Raw genomic sequence first — 24,944 nt, 5'->3', positions numbered from 1 at the left:
AGATCATTATACTTCAAACTCCCAGTTCAAGTATGATTTGCATCCTCAGATGACTCCTTTTCCCTAAGTCTTTGAAAACCCCCTCTGTGTGTGGCTAACCTGCATTTATTAGAACAACCAACCTCCCCAGCTCAGAAGCACAGTCCTGGAGAGCCTGCTTGTCTTTAAGGCATTGTTTCAGGAAGGCGTGAAACTCTTCATTGGCCTTTGTGATTTGCTCCTGGATGCTGCTGACGATCTCCTTGGGCAAATGTGCATACAAAGTTTGTCCTTCTTGAGTCACTGCATCGAGCTGGCTCTGCCCATCACCAACTGAATCCAGGACACCCTGGAAATACATGTTGGATGGTTCATTATAACGAGCAGCTGAGGTAGTAAAGCAGGTGGGAAATAAAGCAGAGCCCAGAGGGAAAAGTTCTAAGAGGGCTGGAGTGCGAAAGTTCATGCAATTGGATAAAAGTGGAGCTCCTAACTGAAGACAGTACCAGGTAGCCATTGGAACCAACGATGGAATGCCAGGAACAAGTTGGAATGGAGGAAGTCCTCACTAGCGACCTGTTCTTAATGTCTCAGCCTCCCAGGTCCCATCTCCTCAAGTGATTAGCATGACAGTCCTGTAACCAGAATGCCACTCCACCTCCTCTTCCTCTTCCTCCTTTTCTTCCGGTCTACTCTGCACACAAAGTCCATTCCTCAGGAATGGGACGTTCCTTCCTTCACATATACCTCTTCCTTGGAAGTTCTATGCCTGGGCTTCCAGTAAGCAAGGGAAGCCCAGAATTCAGTGCTGGCTGTTTCTCCCTTGAACTCCAGAATGCTTTCAGTGGTCACCCAAACATTTCTGTGTGGAATCCAACTGCCTTGAGCTTTCTAGAGGGCAATTCCACACCTGAATTTACCACGCCTCCTGCAAAGCCATCATCATGTGCTGTGATAATCTTCTCACCCTGAGTTCTAATACAATAGGTTACTGGCAGTATTTTTATCACCTGTTGGGCCAAAAAATTCTCATGGTCCTCATTAGGGCTATTTTTATAGTCTTATTATACAGTCTAGCCTGGCCTTGAACTTGAGATCCTCCTGTGTTTGCTTCCATATGCTGGGATCACAGGCATACGCCACCACATATTGTCTCATTAATTTTTATAAAACATTTGCTTTACAATACTTTACATTGTGTTTTGCTCAGATAAACTGCTATGAAAACTTGGCTAAAACCTCATTTAAACTTATTCTTCTGTAAGTTCTTTTTGGCCTATACTTCACAATGGCTTCTTCCTGAATCTACACATGTTCCTTAGTCAGTAAAACCCAAATGACCTATTACCATTACTTAATTTGTAATACATTTTCAAACTTAGACTCTAAGTATTTTTAGAAAGATAAAAAGCATGTCTTTCTGAAAAACAAAACAAAAAAGCTCCTCCAATAATAATAGAAAATATTTATGCTTTTGCTGCTATAAAAATTAAAATAAAATTTCATTTTGAATGAATTCCCCAAAATGGTTCGCAGGCCAAAAAGCAAAAAGAAAGAGATCTAGGCATTTTCTAGCTTTGATTTGTTTTCACAATGACTTTTCATGAGTCTGACTCTTGACTCAACAGCCCAGCTGTAAGGAAAGAAGAAAAGATGGCTGAATAAGAAGGTTCTAGAAAGGAATGGCGTGAGCATGAGCCAAGGACCTGGGTGCAGGCTGGGCAGGAGGGGCCGCCAGCTTCGTACCTGAAGGTCATGGAGCCTTGCCTCCAGAACTTGGCTGTCACCACTTTGATCAGATGATTCTCTGGCTGCTGCTTTTGCTTTTGAAAACCATTCTTGGAATTCCTGCATAGAATCTTTTGAAAATAACAAAAATGAGAGAATAAATCCAAATTGTGGAGTGAACTTCTAGGATTATCACAACAAATTATTTCTGAATTTCAGCCCAGCTCATCTGGCCTTATAAAATATTGTGAAAAGAAAATGATGATTTAGAAAATATTATAACATTATCAACAACCAGGGATGATTACCATAGAATGGAGACGTTATCTCAAAGATACTGAAAAGCATCTGAATTCTTGAATACTTGATCTCCCATTGCATTCCTTCATTTTGTAAAGAATTTATGAGAGTGTAAGGAGAGAAAAGAGAGTTAAAGGCATTTGTACATGTTGCATACATGTGTGCATGTGTGTGCATGTGCAAGTGGAGGCTAAAGGTCCATATCAGGTCTCTGCCTCTGCTGCTCTCCAACTTTAAAAACAACATTTATTTATTTATTTATTTATTTTATCTTAGGTGTGTAGTATTTTGCCTGCATGTATGCAAGTACATCACATGCATTCATTGCCCATGAGGGCCAGAAGGTGGTGTCAGATCCTCTGTAACTGGAGTTATGAATGGTTGTTAGTTGCCATGTGGGTGCTGGGAACTGAACCTGAGTCCTCTACAGGAGCAGCCAGCACTCAATCATTGAGCCATCTCTCTAGCACCCCCTCCTTAAATTTTTAAAAATATATTTATTTTCATTGTATGTGTATTTTGCTTGCATGTATGCAAGTGTGCCACATGCACACAATGCCCACAGAGGCCAGAAGGGGGTGTTGGATCCCATGGAACTGGAATGAACAGATGGTTAACTGTCATGTGAGTGCTAGGAACCAAACCTGGGTCCTCTGGAAGAGCAGCTAGTTCTTTCAACTGCTGAACCATGTCTTTAGCCCCGAACTTTATTTTTTGAGACAGGGTCTCTTACTGATTCAGCTAGACTGGTTGGCCAGTAAGCTTCAGTGATCCACCTGTCTACCTCCCTGGTGCTGGGAAGACAGATGTGTATCCCTACATACATTCATCTTTGTATGTAGAGATCTGTACTTAGGCCCTCACGCTTGCATGGCAAGCATTTTACCCACTTAGGCATCTCTCCAGTCCTGAAAGAAAGCCATTTTTATGGCACAGGCAGGAACTAGCTCCTTGAATGATGCATCTGCATCAGAGTAGAGGAACAGCTATACAGAAGTGAAAAAACAGACACAGGACTGACTGTTTTCTGGACTGTGTGGCTGCCATTTCCTGGGCCTCCTCTGATAGCCACATTTATGGCGGTATTTCATCCTAGCAGGAAAAGTCTCTCTGGTTATTTGGTAGCAACTGCTGACCACTTCAACAGAGGCAGTTTTCCACATACCTAAGCTCCATGTAGAATATCTAGACAAAATTCAGAACCATCAAAGTCAATTCCTGCTTTCTCAAGAAGAAACAGAAAGCATCCTACAGGTAGGTGAGAGCCCCGGAACGTCTGCTACTCAAATTTCAAAGCACAGATGAAGCCAAATGCTGTCCTTCTGGAAAGCTGGCTCATACTTTTGTTGGCGGTTTCTAGGCCACATTTGGTCTTAACTTTTTCTCATAAACAACTAATCAGGCTAAAACCTTTCATAGCTCACCATTGAAATGTTTTTCCAGAGAATCCTGCAAGCTGCCTTGGGTTCTGGAGCACAGCTGGCTCGCGGCTTCATGCTTTTTTATTAGTCCAGTCATGGCCCGGCCCAGGCTCTCCAGCTCCACTGAGTGGTACTTCCGGCACAAGCTGTTGAGGTTTTCTTGGGTGGAGCTGATGCTGCCTTGTTGATTTTGAAGTTCTTTTTGTATATCCTACAGAATGAAAACACACCATGAATATACTTGATGGATATTCATCACATCAAGAGAAACACTTCAATTGTTTCACTGTGCTACCTTATTTTAAAAAATCTAAACTTGACAATATTCAAATCTACTGAGTTGTATATGCCTCTTTGTTTTGGTGTGTACATGCATGGGTATCTATTCACATGCATAAAGGTACACATGCGGCATGTGTGCACATATGTGTGGAGGCTAAAGGACAACCTGGGCTGTTTAAGATGCCTCCCACTTTGTTCATTGGAACAAGGTCTTTCATTGGAGTAGAGCTTGCTGACTCAGCTAGGTCTCTAGCCAGCAAGCCCTGGGAATCTACCTGTCTTCCCACCTCCCCCCAGCACTGGGATTGCAACTTTGAATCATGTGCCTAGCACTTTTTTAGGTAAGTTCGGGTGCTCAGGCTTGTGCGGCGAGTAGGTTACCAACTGAGGTATCTCCCCAGCCCCTGTATTGATTCTTTACTAAAACATTCCAGTCCCCCTTGGTAACCAACAGCTCCTGGAAAGTGGCTAGAAACTGATCTGTAGTCTAGGATCTCAAGGAAATCTAGTAGGTTTTATAGCTTTTCAGCTATGATCTGAATTCAGCTCCTCCATTACAATCTGTCGCAGCTTGCTTTCTTTGGTGGGTCACTTGGGATTTTGTTTCAAGATTACAGGCCAGGCCCACACAGTATCACTTAGTTTGAAACTATATGTTCTTGTGTCCAGTGTAGTATAAAACTGTGCTAAAAAAGGAACAGCATAAAGGGCTGGAGAGATGGCTCAACAGTTAAGTACATGTACCGCTCCTGCAGAAGACCTGAGTTTCAGCAATCAAGTTCAGAAGTTCACAGCCACTTGCAACTCCAGCTCCAGGGACTCTAGTGTTCTCTTTTGGATTCCTAGGGTGTCTGCACTCCCTCACATATGCACAAACTCACATACAGATGCAGACATGTACATAATTAAAAATAATTAAATCTTTTTTGGAGAAGGAACAGTGTAGAAATGGCAGAAAAGTCAACACAACACGTGTCCTTCACAGTTGATTGGGATCTTCATCTATTAACATGGAGAAAGGAAATGGATGTTTTCCTGACATTAAAAAATTACAACATTCTGTTCTGTGTGATACACACACACACACACACACACACACACACACACACATACACACAAACACACACAAATCAACAAATTTAAGGAATGAATTATATTTGAGGAGGAAGCATAAAAATTTACATCATGTTAATTAGTAGAGGTGATAAACATTAACATTGAAGTCTAACTGATGACTTTATAGACAGACACAGGTGCCAAGGATCCAAGTGCAACTGATTATGACTAGTAATAATCAGATACATACAGATTAGATGCACCAACATCTCAGTGTTATTAGCCAAAAAAAATGAGTCTTTCTGTAAGAAACAGTATATTTTAAAATGAAATGGAGATCTTTTTTAAAGGTTAAAAATTCATTCAATTTTATGTCTTACAGGGCTTATACTGAGTTCAATATTGTATAACTGTATTAATTTAACAGCAAACCTAAAAATGTTATAACCACTTTTGAAAGAGATGTATCTTTGCTCTGGAAACTGTTATTGAGTATGTTAAAGCTGTAATGAAATGCTTCTTCTAAAAAATTTAAACACATATTTTAAAAAATTACAACATTCTAAAAAAAATTTACAACATTCTATAGATGAAAGTAGTCAAAATAAACCTTAAAACAACTGATGTTCAAGCCTGAAAACTGATGTAAACTTAAACAGGCTTCCCATATCATCACCCTTTTACAAAAAGGAATGTGTGTGTGTGTGTGTTCATCAGCATAGCCTACGGACACAGCCTCCAGTAATCCAGTAATGCTGTCTGCCCTCTCGTTATTCATCTTTCACTTCCTGCTTCTATTTTTTGTTTGTGCTTTTTTTTTTTTAATACAGGCTCTCCCTGAAGCCCCAGCTGGTCTGAAACTCACTATATAGACCAAGCTGGGCTTGATGTCATAGAGATCACCTTGCCTTTGCCTCCTGAGTGCTGGGATTAAAGGTGTATGCCACCAAGCCCACCACGTCTCACTTCTTAGTGTCTGCATTTCGTTCATCCATTGCCCCTTACTCCAATATTAAGAATTAGTCTGGTATTAACACTTTCAATATGGGTAATAGAAAGCATTAGTTATACTTTTATTATGGTTACAAAGTAAAAGGAATATGCCTATCCAAGCAGAAGCACTCATGTTAGTCTGTGAACCTACCTTTACTTTCTTCAACCCTTCACAAGTCTCGCTTTGGGCACAGCTCATCAGCGATTCCTCCACCTTGATCAGCCATGTAGTTTTGTCGTTGACAAATCTATCCACTTGTGTCCTTTGAGTAGTGAAATCTTTCAGGGTTAGTTTTGCTTCTTCGGTGATCTCTTTGGCATGTTCCAGCTTCTGCCTTAAGTCTGCTTCTACAAACTAAATATAAAGTAAGATTTCATGAAAATCTGGGAGGACTGAACGAACACTCATGCGGTAAGAATTCTGTTTACGTGCGACTCCATCAAGAACACATTAGCTTCACCATGGAAGCGTTTCCAATACTAATAGCCTTTCCCAGGAAGGAAAATCAGAGAGTGCACATTGCCAAACATATCTAGTGACGGGAAAATGCGAGGCAGGGATGGCAGCTAACTCTGGATGTTAGAATGTGGTTTTGAGCAAGGTTCCAGGGAAGAGGTGATCACATTCTAAAAGCAAAGCTGGACCCAAAAACCTCTTAATTCTCCATGAGGAACATTCCCACATGGCCTGCCTGGATGTAACTAAGACAGGAAAAAAAATCTACCATAGGATTTAATGATAAAGCAATTTTATTGCTATGTTCTTCTCTACCTGTAAGACATACACTGGGGTTAGCTGTTTTCTTCTATTGGGAGGAAGTATTTCAGGAAAGTTGAATTTTGTGACCTCTAAGTTAATGAAAGGACTTAATGATTGTAAATTGCCAAACAGTCACAATTCCACAACTCAAAGATCAGTGCTATTTTGGAAAAATCTCAAGCATACAGTATTGTTTTTGTTTTTGTTTGCTCCTGGCTCAGAACAGTTGCAAACAGGAAGCAAGAGCCTCTTTCCTTTCTTGTGTCTGTTAACCCTTGCCTGACACAGCTCTAGGTCCTATAAGCTTTAACTGGCAGGTGGTAAGGGGACATGAACTGAAGAATCATCAATTAGAGTGAGCTACCTCTCACATTCCCTTCTTATCTTGGTCTATGGGTTTTTCTGAAAACATCCCATTGTTGGGGACCCAAGCTGAAGGTCCCTAGATGTGCTTGGCCCTCTCCTGTCTCTACTCTGTCCTTTCTTAGCTCAAGGCATCTCTGAGTTCATCCTTCAGAGAGCCTTTTAGGCAACCCAGGTGTCTTCACACTGTGGGCTCATGGAGTGGCCTCTTCCTCCCCTCTGATAGCTTACTTCTGTGCTGAGACCACACTTTGCTAATCACCCCAACAGACACTGAGATGCTGACTACCCATACACCAGGAGTCAGCCAGCCTGCCTCTCAGGGGGCTGGAAATTATACAGTGGTGGTTACCAACTGCAAGGGACACAAGCTGCCCTCTAAGGGGTCTCTTCAAAAATGCTTCTCATCACACCTGAGAAAAGTTAAAGCAACTCATACCTCTTCCTTGCTGATATGCATGCACATGTGCATGAGAGACAGAGAGAGAGAGAGAGAGAGAGAGAGAGAGAGAGAGAGAGAGAGACTGTTGTCCATTGATGCCTCAAGTTTAGGGGACAGTTATAAAGAGTCCTTTTCAGTTCTAAACATGAATGTCACCTCACCTCCTTTGTGTCCACCTTCAAGTGAAATGTCTAACATTTCCATACATGTCTCAGATCAGTGCCAAACACCACTGATTAAGTTAGTGGGAAATAGCATAGAAAACCATGAAAGCAGCTAAAAGAAAGTGGGTAAAGGTGCCACAGAACTCTTGGCCAGGAGCTGTTGGGTCTGGCAGTCACAGCAGACCCACTGCACCGGATGCTTCCAGGTTCAGACACTGGAGTAGCCCAGGTTTCCTGGCCAGCTGGTTCCTCCCTCTCCTGACTCTGGAACGATCTACAAGCCTATGAAGGGCCTAGCAGTGCTGATCCCCAGATCCCAGTTACTCAGTAGATGAATTGGGAAGTTATCAATAAGCATATCAATATTAGCTAGGCGTGGTAGCCCACTCCTTTCATCCCCACACTGGGGAAGCAGAGGCAGGCAGATCTCTGTGAGTTCAAGGACAGACTGGTTCATAAAGTCAGTTCCAGGCCAGCCAGGACTACATAGTAAGACTCTGTCTCAACTCTCCCCTCCCAAAAAAGAACACAAATATTCATCAAGGGGTTTCTATTCCTGTCTAGACATAAAATAGACCATACACACACATATACACACATACATACACATACAGGCCCATGCATACATGTGAATTTTTTATTTTTGGAGTGAGGATATGTATATACACACACACACACGCCTGCCACACACATACCAAAAGCAAACCTCATTGAGTACTTACCTGAAGGTCTGTTGGTGTTTCTGGAGTTTTAGTTAGTTCTTTAAGATCACTGACTTTGGAATGCAGTTCTTCCAATTTCAAGACTTTGTTTTTAACCTCAGACTGTAAAATGAAGATAAAGAGGGAAAAGCATAACTAACCCAAAGCACTGACAGGCTACACTTGACATTTCATAACGGTGCTAACTGTTAAGACACCAATTTGAACAGTGTTTATAAAATCCGCTTCGCTTTATTATGAATATAGAAAATGTTACCATTACAGTTCACTTGGAATGTGAGGAACTCTGTGGAACGTTCTTTACTTCCTCCCTGTTTTATTAGAGAAAGAAATCTCCTGGAAAAAACAAACCACTGACCAAAAGAGTTGAGTCAGTGAGGATTTCCAACAGGCTGTCATTTATTCCGTAGCAGTATTATTACCAGTGACTATGGCAACACCAAAGTCTTGCAGAAACATTTTAAAACAAATGCACAAGAGCATCCAGTGTACAGAGCAGACTGCACACAGGAGAAACGATTCAAACGTTCACAGGACTCAGAGCAGAAGTCAGATCAATTACAACGTTGACATTTGATATTTGTTCTTTTTTGGCACAAACAGTAACGTACAAAAGAACAAGCATTGAGCAAAGATGCCTGTAAACTTCATAGCCATTTTGAGTCGCAAAAGAATATTTAATAAAGGCTCCCTTTCAACTTGAAAAACCGAAACAGTGTTTTGTGGATTGCACTTAGGAAGTAATTCACTGTGAGACGTAGAACTGACTGCCAGGCCTGGTGGCCTTCTGCAGAACCAGCTTGGGTGGTTAGGGAATCTCGTCTACTGACCTCTCTCATGTAGAGCATGGAGACAGGAAGGATGCAGCGGCAGGAAGGGTGCTGCCATGTTGGGCTGGTGCTGGTGCACTAATTTTATTAACCGGGTTGTCACACAGCCCATTTCAGAGAGACTGACCCTGGCTACACTGAATGTGGGTCTGAGGCATACCCCAGAGTTTATGAGGTCAGCAAAAGCAGGCTGGTTTGACAACCCCCTCTCCCAGTAAACCACCACTGCAATCTCTAAGTGTGATGTCAGGACATTCATGGAGCACACGCATCAGAGTAGTACAGCATCCCAAGGCATGACTTGTGTCTATGGGGCAGAGGTAACATGTATCAACAACCTAAGGGCCTGCCTTGTAATGATCCTTCTGCCTTAGCCTGCCAAGTGCTGAGATTACAGGTGTGTACCTCAGACCCGGCAAAAAATTATAAATTTTGAGTATTCATTAACTTTGTTTTAAATTTTTTTGGATTCATTTATTTTTATTTTATGTGTATGAGTGTTTTGCCCACATGTATGTAAGTGCACCACACAAGTGAAATGCCCACAGAGGTCAGAAGAGGGTGTCAAATCCCCTGAAACTTGAAGTAAGAACAGTTGTTAGGAGCCACGTGGGTGCTGGGAACCAAACCTGGTCCTTTGCAAGAGCAGTCAGTGCTCTTAATTGTTGAGCTATTTCTCCAGCCCCTCATTAACTTTTTTCTGTTAATTGTTAAAAAAACAATTTACAGTTGTTTTTTTAAGGATTATTTTTTACTTCTTATATTATATGTGTGTGTGTATGTGTGTGTGTGTGTGTCTATGTGTACGTATGTGCATGTGAGTGCAGGTGCCCATGGAGGTCAGAGGCTTTGGGTCCCCCTGGAGCTAGAGTTACAGGTAGCTGTGAGCTGCCCAACATGGGTCCTGGGAATCAAACTTGGATTTTGAGATAGCAAATATAGTCCTCTGAAATAACAAGTGCTTTTAACTTACTTTCCAGCCCTATAATTTAAGGGTTTTTTGTTGTTGTTGTTGTTGTTGTTGTTGTTGCTTTGTCTTTTGGAGACAGGGTCTCCCTGTAGCCCCAGTTGTCCTGGAACTCACTATGTAGACCAGGCTGGCCTTGAACTCAGAGATCCGCCTGCCTCTACCTCCCAAGTGCTGGGATTAAAGGTATGTGCTACCATGCCAGGCCTAATTTAAGTTTTTAAACAATGGTTGTTTAATGCCATCTTGCAAAATTCCTGAAAATTTAGCAACCACCTTCTATAAGCTAGAATTACTATATCTATATAAACTATAAAATTAATATAGCATCAGCAATAACAAATAAAAAGAGTACAATGTTCTTCACTTCTGATTGAACAAGCTTAGTCTGTATAGTTTTCTTGAGTCCTGATTGCCCTTAGAAATCAGAGATCATAAAATCTCTCATATACTTTGAAAGTCAGAATTACTTAGGCATTATGGTTGAATACAGTTAATTCAGACTGTAATCATTCATTTACTTATTTGTTAAGCTCTGTGTTTGTGCCAGGCACAGGGCTGGCTGGAGTATCATCCTGCTAAGTTTTTAATCATGGCCTAATTATCACTGAACATTTTTGTGTGTATGCATGCTTGTATGAGTGTGGGCACATATGTGAGTGTACATGCACATGTATATACCTGTGTGGGGAAGCCAGAGGACAATGCCCCATGTCCTCCTCAATAGTTATCCACCTTCTATTTTGAGGCAGGGGCTCTCACTTGAACTCAGAGCTCCTTAGCTCAGCTAGTCTAGTGAGCCAGCTTGCTCCAGAGAACCCTTGCCTTTCCTTCCTGCATGATGGGATTACAGACAGACCACCACGTTCAGAGCCATTGCATTATCCACTGAGCCATCTTCTCAGTCCACCATTGGACATTTTATGTTCAATATATTGTAATCTATAGTATACTGTACTATGTGTGCATATATAATCTACATTCCACGAGGGCAGAGGCTGTTTTAACATTGTTTTCTCTTTCTAAAATAGCGCCTCACATACTATAAACATTTTTAAAGAATTTCATGGAAGAATTTTAAATTGAGTGCAATAGGGGGCTGGAGAGATGGCTCAGCAGTCAAGAGCACTTGCTAGTCTTGCAGGGACCAGGGTTCAGTTCCCAGCATTCACATGCTGGCTCACAACTGCCTGTAATTCCAGTTCCAGGAAATCTAATGCTCTCTTCTGGCCTCCTCAGGCTACTGCACATGTGTGGTGAATACAAACTCACACAAGCAAACACACATATAAATAAATCTTAAAAAATAAATGTAATAAGTGGAATTTCAATAGTTGAAAATAAGTTACTGACTACAATTTACAACAGGTCAGGCACATTATTTTAATCTTTAATTTTCTTCTATTTCTGTACAGAAAATGGGACGACATGGCACCAAACATAATCATAGCACATTGTAAACACTCCATGAATGGGTGCTTTTCTGATCAAAGAACAGTAGGTACTAAACACTTCCTATTTGGTTTTGAAAAAGAAGTTACTGTATTCTCAGAAGAATAAGATATTTTATGAACTTTTATTTTCTACTAAAATTTGAGGTAAAGGGCCTATCGTGGTTTGAATGAGAAATGTCCCACGTAGACGCATGTATGTGACCACTTGGTCCCCAGCTGGTGGTGCTGTTTGGGAAGGCTATGGAATCCTCAGGAGGTGGAGCCTTGCTTGTCAATGGTGGCAAGCTTTGAGGTTTTTGAGCCTGGACTCACTTCCTGTTCTCTCTCTCTGCTTCCTGTGTGATGAACCAGGTTCAGACTTCTGTCACCAAGCCTTCCCCACTATGCTGGACTGTTCCCCTTTAGAATGGTAAGCCCAAATAAACCCTTTCTCCACAAAGTTGCTTTTTCACAGGGTGTAAACTCACAGCAACAAAAAGGTGACTAATACAAGTTCCAACTAAGAAATGATTAAAATTAAAAAAATGAAAATGTTAACTAGCGCCTATGCAATTCTTGAATCAACATCAGAAGGCAGTTGACTTTTATGCTACTCTGTCTTTGAAAGGTGATTAAGCTTAGAAATGCCACGTTTTGTTCACATTAGAGACAGTGATGTCCCACTACCTCCATATGTAGGTGTAGGCAGTTACCTCAAATTCTTTCAGGAATTCTTCAGCTCTGAGGCTGTCGTTCAGGTTGCTGATGTTTTCTGCCAGCTGTGGGAGAGAGTTGTTTGACCATCCATCGATCTCCTCTTTACTTGAAAGGACATCATCCCAGATGGACAGGCTTACCCTCAGCCTATCCATGTTTTCTTCAATTTTCTCAGATACCTGAGATAGAAAATAGATGTCATGTCATCAATGTCATAAGGCTCTAGAACACTTACTCCCCTATCAATGCTTTTGTGATTAGAAAAATTATATCCCAACTGACAAGGATTTTTTAAATTACATATTAATTAGTGCACCTGATTAAATGATGACCAAAAATTATGTCCATCAATGGGAGAGTTGTTTGAATTTCTGAGACATCCACTTTTCTTACGATACTTATGACAAAAGGTATATTGGAAAAACAACTCACTAGAAAGATGAGTTGTAGAGGACTGAGGTCTCTCTAGAGTAGGATTTTATTTATCTTCAAAGTAGCTTAATAAGTACTTTTATTTGTAATGCTAAGGTACAGAAAAGGGTGCTAAATAGATTTTGACACATCTGTAATATAAGAAAATACAGAGCATCCTCCCATATAGCCGGTAAGGGACAGGACTAAAGCCCAAAAATGTAAGTCTGATGTTCCTCATTATAAATCTGTAGCCTCATCACTTTATTATTTATTATGCTTTTCTATTCTATAGGATATTGATAAATTGTTCTAATTTTACCTATAGTTCCTTTAAGAAGGAAAGCATTCTATGTTATTTGTTATGATTGAAGCTATCAAGTGAAATTCCAGAAATCTGTCAATAAGCTTTAGCAGAGTAACTGAAATCATTTTTACTATCTCTAAACATTATGCGAAGATGACTTTTGTTTATTTTGGAGTTAGAACTGAAAAATTCAAACTGGAATTCACATCTCTGAATAGTCCTTCAGAGTTTGACTGAGGAAGGTGTATGAGCCATTCACAGAATCTAGGGGGAGCGCTTACATCCAGCCACATGTCCACCATGCTCTCCATGTCTCTCTTCACCAAACTGAAATCACCACTGTGGATTTTTTTCAGCTCAGATAACAAGTGTTTGCCTTTGCTGGTAAAACTGTCCAAATCTTTCTGTTTAGAATTCATTTCATTCTTAGCAGCTTCATGCTGTGGACAAAAATATAAAACAACCTCTAATAAGGGATTAAAACCATTTGCCTCTAAAAAAGTTATGTTTGGCTTTATGTAAACATTAATGGTAATATATATATGCACACACATTTATATATATGCATATGTGCACTCAGTGCATGTATATATACATGTATATGTGTTATATGTATACATATATATGCTTTCTTGAACTATAAGAATCCTGGGATATCATTATTTGTAGGAAAAAAAGAGCTGTTGGCAGGAATTATCCACATGTACATGTACTAACAGGAACAGTTGTACAGAGGATTGCTTTAAGAGTACAAACATAGACTATTTAAATAAATTAATGCACTTGAATTTTACCTTGGCAAAAGCCCACTTAAGGTCCTCCTGGTCCTTGATAGTAGGTCTCATCGCAATGGCATTGTTAGAATTTTCCAGAACTTTACACACAATTGACTTCAAGTTCTGATATTCTCGTATCAAATCAATAAGCCCACAGCACTGACCCTGACTGTAAAGATTAAAGAAAATATCTCACTTAAGGTCACGTGTCAGGAAGGGAAAGGATTCTCTCAGGTAAGGGCTGGTAGGTCACCACAAGAATATATTCGGAGATGGGCACTGGAAGCCAGAGAAAACCACACTCTCCCTGCAGAGGTCAAAATGATGCTGCTGGCTGGGCTAATGAAGCTTAGTTCACGCTCCAGCATGTCCCCCAACTCAGACAGACTTAGCTGAATCCTGTGAATGTTTCAAGTTTTATAATGGCTTTCCACGCTGCTTTAAATATTTCCCAACGCTTTATGGGGTGAGTAACAATCAAATGAAGCAAAACCAAAGCAAACGAAACACAACTAAGTCATTAAAGCACATGAGTTTTCCCCTCGTCTAATTTACTGTAATAATTATTCACTGATATGATCTCCCTGGGAAATTTATCAAAAGCAGTAGTTTGGGTCAATAATCATGGGATTCCTTCAAGCTAACAATTTTACCTTTAAATTTTTTTCCATAGAAACATATGTGTACGCACTTGGGCAAATTTAGGTAAAATGATATTCTTCACACGCTTAGCTATAATAAGAAAAAAGATAAGAAATGATCTAAATGTTAAAAAATCTGTTTACTGACTGAATCAATTCTGATACGCTTTTGTAGCTGAATACTGTGTGATCTCTAAGAAATCATAATCCAGCAAGCATTTAAAAGCATGGAATGATGTTTATGTGACATGGTTGACTTTTTTAAAACCCCACATTAACAGTCAGCATTATGCACACTGCTCTCAGTTTTGTATTAAAGGCCTCTGTACTTGACGTCAGGGGGGTTGAAGCTCACTTCTTTACAATTCATATGGATAGTGAAATGTTCCAGCATCATTCACTGAAGAGAATCCCTCCATCAAATCGCTTCTGCTACATTATCAAAAACCAACTGACTAAGTGTCCGTGGGTGCATTTCTGGGTCCTATTTGGTCTATTGCTCCATAGTTAGCCTTCGGCTAAAAGTCAGTGATCCAGGTAATGTGAGTCCTGCAGTTCTTTTTCAAGAGTTAAAAACAGCTGGTTCTTTATGTGTATATGTTCATGTGTGTACATTTATATGTATGTATTTGCATGTGTTTCTGGAAGCCAGAGGTAGAGGTACATGCTAGGCATTTTCCTCAATCATCCTTCGCCTTAATTTTTAGACAGGGTTTCTCACTGAACTCGGAGTTGACCATTTCAGCTAGACTGGCTGGCCAGCAATCTCTAGGGATCCTTGGGTCTCTGCCTCCCGATGCTGAGGTTACGGGCGCACACCACTGCACACAGCTTTATGGGGTGCTGAGGACTGAACTCAGGTACATCATCCTGCAAACACTACCCACTTGGCCATCTTCCCAGTCTCCCCCTTTTTGCAAATTTTACTGACCACTTAAGGTTATTTTTACATATAAAATTTATAATATGCTTGTTAATTTCTACAAAACTTCTGTAGATGCTTTGATTGGGATTATATATTTTAAAAAGAACTCAATAGTAACAACAACAAAAACAATTTAAAAAAACAGCCAATTTCAACAAGTACTTCATCAAAGAAAATATATACAAATGGTAAATAAGAGTATACACCCATTATTATTAGTTACTAGGGAAATACAACTTAAAAACACAGCTAGATACCCCTATATGTCTGTTAGCACAGCAAGCAATCAAATGTACAAAAACCCGACAATAACAAGTGTTGGAATGATGTACATCTATTGGTGATCTCAAGTCTGAGTGGTGTGAGAGCAAGCTGGCATGTATACTTTTTGAGAATCGCTTGCTTCTTACACAGGTAAGCATATACTTACATGCAACTCAGGATCTTCCTTTCAAATATTCACCCAAGTGGAAGAAAAACTTACAGTACACCAAAACTCATGAACAAGAACGTGTGAATGCTTAGAGGTGCTTAATTTATAATTATCCAAAATAAAAAGACCTCGGTTGTCCATCAATTAGTTGATGGATTAACTGTAATGCCTTCATTCAATGGAATTTGCAAATATATAAATAAAAAATGAACTATTGATATGCAAAACAACATCCATTATGCTAAGTAAAAAAATGCCGGATTCTAAAGATTATATTCCCTGTGACTTTGAACAAAAGACCAAACTACAGATACAGGAAAGTGATTCAAAGCTGCCAGAAATGGGCTGAGGGAGAGAGATGAACTGCAATGAAACATTAGGAAATTCTTCCAGAGTTAGAACTGTTATCATGAAATTTGATAGTTAGGATCATTACACCACTGTATGAATTTGACAAAACTCATAGAATTCTATCGGGAAAAAAACGGAGAATTTAACTGTATTTAAAATATACCTCAGTTAAGTGTAACCTAAGAAAACAATCAAAGTTTAAATTCTCATCGTAACCTTTTAATGGCTGATAATTATTGCCTTGAAGCATTACTCTCACATGGAATTGTGACACCAAGAGAATCATCTTAATTGAGTTCTTCTGTAGGATCAAGATTTTAACGTTGCAACAGGCAACTCCTAACGTCAGAAAAGTACTTGGAAGCTTTAATCACAAAATCAAGATGTTTCTTACTTTTCGTGAATCAGTTTTTTAGTGTCGTCCCAGGCGACTTCCAGGCGGTTTACCTCCCTGTCGACTTCAGGAGCAAAGGCAACATCCTTCTGGGCAATCTGCTTCGCTTTGTCCTTCAACCAACAGAGCTCGTGCTCATGGGAGTTCAGTTCGTCTTCTAGTTGGTTAAACACTCTTAACCTGAAAATTCACATGTTAGTTTAGGTTACATCTGTAAAAGTGATGAACTAATATTCCTTCTCCCCAAGTGCATGAGTTCAGAAAGCCCACATTAACATAGCTAGAAAAAAAGAATTCCCTATGTAGATCAGGCTGGCCTCCACCTTATAGAGAACTGCACCCTGCCCCCAAGTGCTGGGATTAAAGACATGCACCACCACACCCAGTTTAGAAAAACTTTTAACACAGAAATTAAACTAATGCATAACTGATAAAGAGGTGATTGCACTTCAGAAAATGTTAAAAATCACTTTTCATTCTTTTATTAAGAAGAAGGCTAGTATTATATGTCAAATAGGTGAATTCCTTTTCAAGGTCACTCCTTAGGAATCCATCTGAGGTCTGAGGTCCAGTTCACATAAATAATTATACCTCATGAGCACAGTTGCTGCATTCAAACACAAAATAACTCTTCCAAAGCTCTGTGGAAAACAACTAATGTGAAAACTTAAATTATCTCCTTAAAGAAGAGATTATCATGAGAAAATCATCATGCTTTAATGGTGTCCCTATATATGAATATGTGAACATCTGTGAAACATGGATACACAGAAGAGCTACCGACTCATGCTGGTGTGTGGTTTTGTGCTGCAGTGTACAGTAAGTTCACATGCACATTCCATCTCATTTCCAGAATGTCCTGGCTGCAGACAGGTCTTCCTATGATCTCTATCCTTCAAATTCCATGTAAAGTGCCTACAGCAGCACAGGGAAGCCTCTGTTTGGCTGGGATTGGTAAATGCAGAAATTCATTGCAACATTTTCTCAACCAATGTGTGCTCTCAATGGATTGGAGATGATGATAGGAGTTAAAAGTCGGCAAGAACCATTTGTCCAAGTTGACTGGTTTCTGTTTAGAGATTGTAAGAGTTATTTTTTCAATCATGTGTATAGGTGTCTGTCTGTGTGTGGGTATATGCACATGTGTGCAAGTGCCTGTGGAGGCCAGAAGAGGGTGTTGGATCCCCTGGAGCTGGAGTTCCAGGTGGCTGTGAGCCACCTGATGTGGGTCCTGGGAGCTGAACTCAGGTCCTCTGCAACAGCTGTATGCATTCTTAACTGCTAAGTCATCTCTCCAGCTGCTGTCTTCAGTTTAAATGTCACTGTGCTAAGTTCCTTCTACAAGAAGAAACCATTGCCATCTGCTGTCTACTCTCAAACAACTTGAACCATGTTTTTTTTTTTTTTTGTCTTTTTTTGAGACAGGGTCTCCCTGTAGCCCCAGCTGGCCTGGAACTCACTTTGTAGACCAGGATGGCCTCGAACTCAGAGATCTGCTTGCCTCTGCCTCCCGAGTGTTGGGATTACAGGCATGTACCACTGCACTGGCTGAGCTTGCACCAGTTTTAACCTGAGCAAAAGTAATCTCTTCAGAAGAAAGATCTCAACATATGTTTGGATCTCTGCCTATATTCTTGTTAGAGAAGGTGAATCCTTCTCCTACTAGTGAGAAATTGCTTGCAAATAGATAACATGATCTACAGGCTATCCTGTAGATAAGATTTCAGCATTGCTCATATACTGGCCTTAGGAAGATCCTTAAAGAAACCAAAATAACTTTAATACTTGCCTATCAAATTATTTTTACCTGAGAGAGAGATAAAGATAGAAAAGAGAGAGAGGGAGTTGTGTTAAAGCTTTGCACAAAAGTTAATTGCAGAAAAAGACAGAAAACAGAGGACAGTGGCGTCCACCCATGGCTGACCTCTGCTGCAGCGCGGGGCGGGTGGGTTCTCTCAACCGCTCCTTCTCAGCCCTTTCTTCGATGTCCTCGATGCTTTTCAGTAGCTCCTCTCTCTGCTCTTGGAATGCTTTTTTCAACACAGCCAAGGCATCTGCCTCACTCTGCTTGGTTCCCAGAAGGTTCTGGATCCTTTCTACTTCTGCACAGAGCTGGTCAGCAGTGGCTCTGCAGGAAGTCCTCTGCTCAGTGCTCTTGCTTTTCAGGTGATACTGGGCTTTGGTAAGGGTGCCATCAAGACTGATAGCACTGGATTCTAACTTTTTCATATCTTGAATGGCGTCGTTAAGGTCTTGTTTTAAGGACTCTGACTGCTTCTTATTCATGCTGCTGGTTCCTTCTACGGTTTGCCTGAGCCGATGGAGAAGAGTGGACAGAGATGCCTGGCTCCGGAGGAATTCTGCTAGTTGAGATAGAGCCAACTTCCGCCTCTCCACGACCTGGTTGGCCTCCTCAAAGAGCTGGAAGCAGTCATCTGCCTTGCTCTGGAGGAGGTGGAAGTCCTCAGCTCGGCCCAGAGACTGCAACTTTGCTAAGTGACCTTGCAGACTCTGCAAGTCTCCCTTTTTGTTCTCTATTTCTGCAGCGTGGTCCTGGACGGGAAGAGGGTTACTGATTGTCAGACACTACAATGGTGAGAGATAGATGTCAGGGTTTTTGATGTGAAGATAGACATTACGTGCCATGGATAGCTTAGTATTAGCTTATTTATAATTTTTATGTTTCATTTCTTTGTGTGTACTGTGTACACTTGCTCATGTGTGGATGCACATGTGTGCACATGCATGTGGAGTCTAGAGGTCAAGGTTGGTTGTTTTCCCCCATTGCTCTCTACCTCAGGGCCTCTCAGTGAATTTGAAGCCCATTCATTCAGCTAGATTGGCTGGCCAGTAAGCCCCAGGGACCCTCCTGTCTTTGCTTCCCTAGAACTGGGATTACAGGCACACACCACTATGTGTGGCTTTTTTTTTTTTTTACATGGGTGCTAGGGATCAAACTCTGGTCTTGATGCTCACATTCACTGAGCATCTCCTCAGCCTCTAGGCTAGCAGTTACAAGTCATCCACGGTGAACTTTCAGAAACACTCAGAAAATTTTCCATTTTGCTCATCCGTACATTTCATATAGAACACAGCTCTGATTTAATTATTTTCCAATCAGGGCCGTGTTTCAATTGAGACAACTGTATAGGAAATTTGACCAGCTTACAATAAGTCATGGTTAAAATCCAACAGAAAATTGCCAACAACAGGAGCATGGCTCCCATTAAAGAAAAACTACTACCCATGATCAACCTTAATGGCTTTAGAGACTCCTCAGTTTGACTTTTAAACTTTGCACAGCTTCTTTCTTCATCACTCCAGGTTCCTAAACTCTTTTCTCAGGGCGTTTACCCTAGAAAATGTGCCCAAGTAAATCTACTCTCTCTCTACCCCTTTGAGATGTAAATCTTTTGAAAGCCTCAAGTTTAGTCAGATACAAGTATCCAGTCTCTTTGAAGTATAAGCAATTTAGCCATTGCCTTCTTCTAAATTGTAAAGCTGCTTCCTTTCCAGAAGACTAGAAAAATTTTCTTTTTCTTTTCTTAGAGGTAAAGTAGAAACCCAGCATAGAATGAAGACTCAGCAAATATCAAATGCTTTGTCTTTTAATGTATTATGTGCATAGTTTTTAGTGTTTCCCCACTACCCTAGTACTTAATGATAATACCTGAATTTTAATTTTTTTATGATACCAGGGTAGATATTTTGGCAAACTGGCAAATAATAGAAATATTAATAAGTCACAAGTTTTTATTTTCTAAAAAAATATTTTATTATTTTTATGTGTATGAGTATATTGCCTACATGTAGGTAAGTGCACCATGTCATGCAATGCCCTCGGAGGTCAGAGAGGGTGTTGGATTCCCTGAAACTGGAGTTTCAGACAGTTTTTAGCCACCAATTGAGTGCTGGGAATTGAACCTGGGTCCTCTGTAAGAGCAGTCAGTACTCTTAACTGCTGAGTCATTTTTCCAGCCCCAAGTCATAAGTTTTAAACCACCTTCAAACTAAGTGGTTACATTTTTAAAACAAGCTTTTAAAGTATTGTAATTTGTATTAGCTTTGAGTTTTGTAACAAAACAAATTAGAAAACTTAAAAATGGGCATTCTTATCACTTAATTCTACAAATTACTTGGCCCACCATAAGCAAACAGTTTCTTACTGGAGTTTTCAACCTTTTTACCTGAAGTGATTTTATCTGTTTAATTTATTTGCATAACACATAGGCTGGACCTATATGTTCAATTATTAAGTCATTTTCATATGAATAAAAAGTTAAATTGCTGCCAAGTATGTTTCAAAGTGGTGCATCCCTTTTAATTCAAGAACTCTGTTTTCGGAATAAATATGCCTTCAGTCTTGAGAGAAACACTTACCTTGTGCCGAGTAAGAGCCACCTGATGGTCCATTAAGCTTATCTCTGAAGTAGTTTGTAGTTCACCAAGAAATAGCTTAATCCAGACAGAGAAGGAAAGCAGCAGCTCATCAAACTGCTGGTGTTCAGCCACAACAGACTGAAGGAAATTAATCCTACATGGAGAAATGGGTTTTAAATGTCCCAGTATTGAACAGAATGAGTTCATGCTTTATTTTGGGAAAAGAGACTTCCCCAGAACAAAATGAATTTCTACATGGACAAGACAGGCCTCTGGACATACTCAATTTCCCAAATGCTGCTCTCCTCATGATTTGGACAGTGAACACTGTCCACTCTGATGGGCCATTCTTCCTCCCTCCAGGCTTCCCCATCATGACTATATTGAGCTATGCCTATCATTCAGGCAGCACTGCACATGCATGGGACCACCACGTGCACAGTACCTCTCCTCTTGGCCCTGTTCCCACTTCCCAACCCAGTCTGAATCTCTTCATTCCTTACCTGGCATCCAGCAGTGTCCTAAGCTGACAATCATGTTGCCTCTGCCTCCCTACTGACCACTCTAGGGATCATGGCTAGACATGAGTTCTTGAGGTTAGAGTATTCCCTGTCATGATTCCACCTTACTTCCTACTGCACTTAGGAAGGCAAAATCTCCAGTGTCCTTTCTGCGGCCTCTCAGAGTCCCTTATGATTTCCTCCTTACTTGCCCCATCTGATACAACTTGCCCCACATTCCCACTGACCTCTCTTGTACAACATCCCAGTACATTTCTGCCATAGAACCTTGGCTCCTTTGCTCCCTCTGCCTGTGTGCTGGGAGTCCAGAGCTGCCTTAGTTTGACAATAGCACACAGATGTTAAGATGGCTGGCCTCTCTGGAGCACCCACGCTGGAGATGCCATACTCTGTAGTTCCTGCCAAGTTGCTTTATTTTGTTATCTTCTTACTTATAACCAGAAACAGTCTTGTTCATTCACTTGTTTAATGTTATATCTATCTCCCCAAGCCCAGTCTTGCCCCTCTTCCCATTCCACAAAAGTAAGAACATTTTTTGCTTTGCTAACCACATCGAGAAGGCTGCTTGCAATACTTCAGGGAACAATCAATGCTTATGCAGTAAATAAATTAGTTGATTAATAATAGGTAATTGGGGAGTAGAATCTAAAACTGGGACTAAAAATATTAGCCTTAGTTAATTACAGTGGTCTGTATTTAGAGTTCAAGTTTTAAAGTGATTTTCAATTTTAATCCTTGTAAAATGTATATACTATCCTCATGTCCTAGTTAGCTTTAACCATCAACTTGATACAAGCTAGAGTCATCGAAGAGGGAAAACAAAAACAAAAACAAAAAAACAAACAAAAAACTTGTGCTAAGGAATTATATAGATCAGACTGGCCTGTGGTCATGTCTATGAGGGATTGTCTTGATTGTTAATTGATGTAGGAAGGCCCAGCTCACTGTGGGCAGCACCATTCCCTGGGTAAGTGGTCCTGGGGTATATAAGAAAGTAGCTAAACATGAGCCAATGAGTGAGCCAGCAAGCAGCTTTCCTCCATAGTTTCTGATTCATGTTCTCACCTTAAGTTCCTGGTCTGATATCCTCAGTGATGGACTATGACCTGGAAGTGTAAGCTGAAATAGCCCTTTCCTCTCTTAAATTGCTTTTGGTCAGAGTGTTTTACCAGAACAATGGAAAGCAAACCAGAACACTACATACATAACAGTTGAAATGCCTTCACACATTTGTGTTACTTTAAAATTCCTTTACTTTCTCCCCAGCATGCAGGGCAGATCCTGCTTTGTTTTAAGGGAAATTGCTTATCTTTGACACGTCATGGATTTTTCTGCAGGCCTTTCCTGCACCCATTCAGAGTCTTTCTTTGCTGTTCCCACCATGTCGTGCTCACCCCCGGCCTGGGCTTCTTGTTATACCCACCCTGATTTGTAAAATACCTTTGTCACATTTTATTTTTAAGGCTCCAGCATATGGTGTGGTGCCTGGCATGTGGCAGGTATCCCAGTCAAGGTTTGTTGGTTGACAGAAAAATGAAAGAATTAACACTAGAATAAACGAAGGCACCCTGAAAGTGGTCTCCACAGCCTAGAAACAGAGATTCATTCTAGAAACTCAATAAACATTTGCTGAGTGGGTGAACTTCAAATAGTCAGAGGTTTATGTGTATCCAGAATCACATTGGTAATCAATATCAGTTAAAGGGATAATTTGTTCTTTTAATTAGAGACACAAATGTCAATTATCAATCATCTACTTAATCAAGATGTAATCTATTTTCGAGCCCATCTCTCCTCCTAGCCTGGGCACTGGCCCATTTCTTGTCTTGGAAGCCCAGATCTCTGTACTGACCTCTTGGCCCAAACTCCCCAACTGTTTCCTGATCCTTTGTATCCAGACCAACCCAATTCCTCCCTGTAGTCCCTGGGGGGTCTTGGGGCCTCTTCCCACCCCTACCTCCCTTTGCATCCCTGGTTGGCCCAGCCCCCCAAATTCCTGAGGCCAGCATTCCTGGAGGGATCCAGATCTTAGGAGAAAGCCTGAGAGCCTTCCTGGGGCCAGCATCTTTCCTGGGCCCTGGTCCTAGGCCAGTCCAGACCCCAAATTCCTGAGGCCAGCATTCCTGGAGGGATCCAGATCTTAGGAGAAAGCCTGAGAGCATCTGACCCTCATCTGACTTGGGCCTCTGTGGGAACTCCTGAGCAAGAACAAAGGAATTTGGCCCCTCTAATATAAAATCAAAAGAGAGAACCTGAAGCCTAGATCAATAAGTTTTTTGCGCCCAACAAGTAAACCACAAAGGCACATAAAGTTTACAAAAAGAAGCAGACCCCAACTCAACAAAAGAAGGCTTGAGTCTCACACAAGAATCATAAACTACAAAGAAATCCATATGTCAGTCACAGAGAAAAAATAATAACACAAAAAACTCAAATAATATATCCCCATCAAGCACCAAAAGTCCCGCAGAGGAATAAAATGAGAACCCCCTAGTGATAACATAGGACATGGAATTCAAAGGAACAATTAAAAACATGATAAAAGAACTCAGTGACTTTAAAGAACACACAAAGAACTGAAGGAAGATAGGTATAAACTTCTGAATGAATTCAGAAAAGAGTTATAAATATTGAAGAATGCTCAGGCTGAAATGAAGAAGGAAGTGAAACACTCAGTAAGACAAATAGAAACAACAGGAGAAAGCCTCAACAATAGGATGAATGAAATGGAAAACGGAATATCAAGACTGGAAGATAAAGTAGATGAATCAGCCCACTTAAGCAAAAATTATGAAAAATTTAAGAAATCACGAGAATAGAATATGCAGAAATTGTGTAACAACATAAGAAGACCAAACTTACGAATCATAGGCATACAGGAAGGAGAAGAATCCCAAGATAATGGTATGGACCAGATTTTCAACAGAATCATGGAAGAAAATTTTCCAAAATTAAAGAAAGACATGTCCATACAAATACAAGAAGCATATAGAACGCCAAACAGACAGGACCAGAAAAAAAAAAAAAACTCTCCATGGCACATTATAGTAAAAACACTAAACACACAGAACAAGGAGACAATACTGAAAGCTGCAAAAGAAAAACAACAAGTCACATATAAAGGAAAACCCATCAGAATTACAACGGAATTTTCAGTGCAAACTATGAAAGCCAGAGGAGCCTGAACCAAAGTATTCCCAATTTGTAATGACCACAGATGCCAACCCAGTTTACTTTACCCAGCCAAAATGTCTATCATAGTTGAAGGGGAAAGAAAAATCTTCCATGACATAAATAGACTGAAAGAATTCATGTCCACAAAACCAGCCCTTCAGAGAGTTCTTGAAGCAACACAAAGAGCTGAAGAAAGGAATGGCCATACCCAACATATTACAGAAAGAAACATAATGAAGGTATAACTACGGAAGTGCACAGCTACACCAAGAATATGAACAGAAATAAAAATGACAGGAAACAATACACATCTTTCATTAATAACTTTAAATATCAATGGACTGAACTCTGCAGTCAAAAGATACAAACTAGTTGAACAGATTAAGAAATAAAACCCAGCTTTTTGTTGTCTGCAAGAAACTCATCTCACTTTCAAGGACAGGCACTACCTTAAGGTGAAAGGATGGAAAAAAA

At 40.4% G+C, this 24,944-nt stretch overlaps 1 protein-coding gene across 1 annotated transcript in view; it reads right to left on the bottom strand.

Annotated features, from left to right (window-relative positions):
• LOC103751353 (nesprin-1) overlaps positions 1 to 24,944 on the bottom strand; it is a 62,127-nt gene that overhangs the window by 19,581 nt on the left and 17,602 nt on the right. Inside the window, exons 7-17 of the mRNA XM_029556984.1 lie at positions 20,776 to 20,929; positions 18,320 to 18,948; positions 16,396 to 16,575; positions 13,670 to 13,820; positions 13,157 to 13,315; positions 12,154 to 12,336; positions 8,211 to 8,312; positions 5,911 to 6,114; positions 3,432 to 3,639; positions 1,726 to 1,838; positions 123 to 328 (exon numbers count right to left, since the gene is read on the bottom strand). Coding sequence (XP_029412844.1) covers positions 123 to 328; positions 1,726 to 1,838; positions 3,432 to 3,639; positions 5,911 to 6,114; positions 8,211 to 8,312; positions 12,154 to 12,336; positions 13,157 to 13,315; positions 13,670 to 13,820; positions 16,396 to 16,575; positions 18,320 to 18,948; positions 20,776 to 20,929 — 2,289 coding nt within the window. The remainder of the gene's footprint in view (positions 1 to 122; positions 329 to 1,725; positions 1,839 to 3,431; positions 3,640 to 5,910; positions 6,115 to 8,210; positions 8,313 to 12,153; positions 12,337 to 13,156; positions 13,316 to 13,669; positions 13,821 to 16,395; positions 16,576 to 18,319; positions 18,949 to 20,775; positions 20,930 to 24,944) is intronic.

The sequence above is a fragment of the Nannospalax galili genome, unplaced genomic scaffold, assembly GCF_000622305.1.
Source record: "Nannospalax galili isolate Female #2095 unplaced genomic scaffold, S.galili_v1.0 scaffold1087, whole genome shotgun sequence".
Taxonomy (NCBI): Eukaryota; Metazoa; Chordata; class Mammalia; order Rodentia; family Spalacidae; genus Nannospalax; species Nannospalax galili.
Note: the sequence above shows the minus strand (reverse complement) of the source record. Positions and strands in the feature narration are given on the sequence as shown.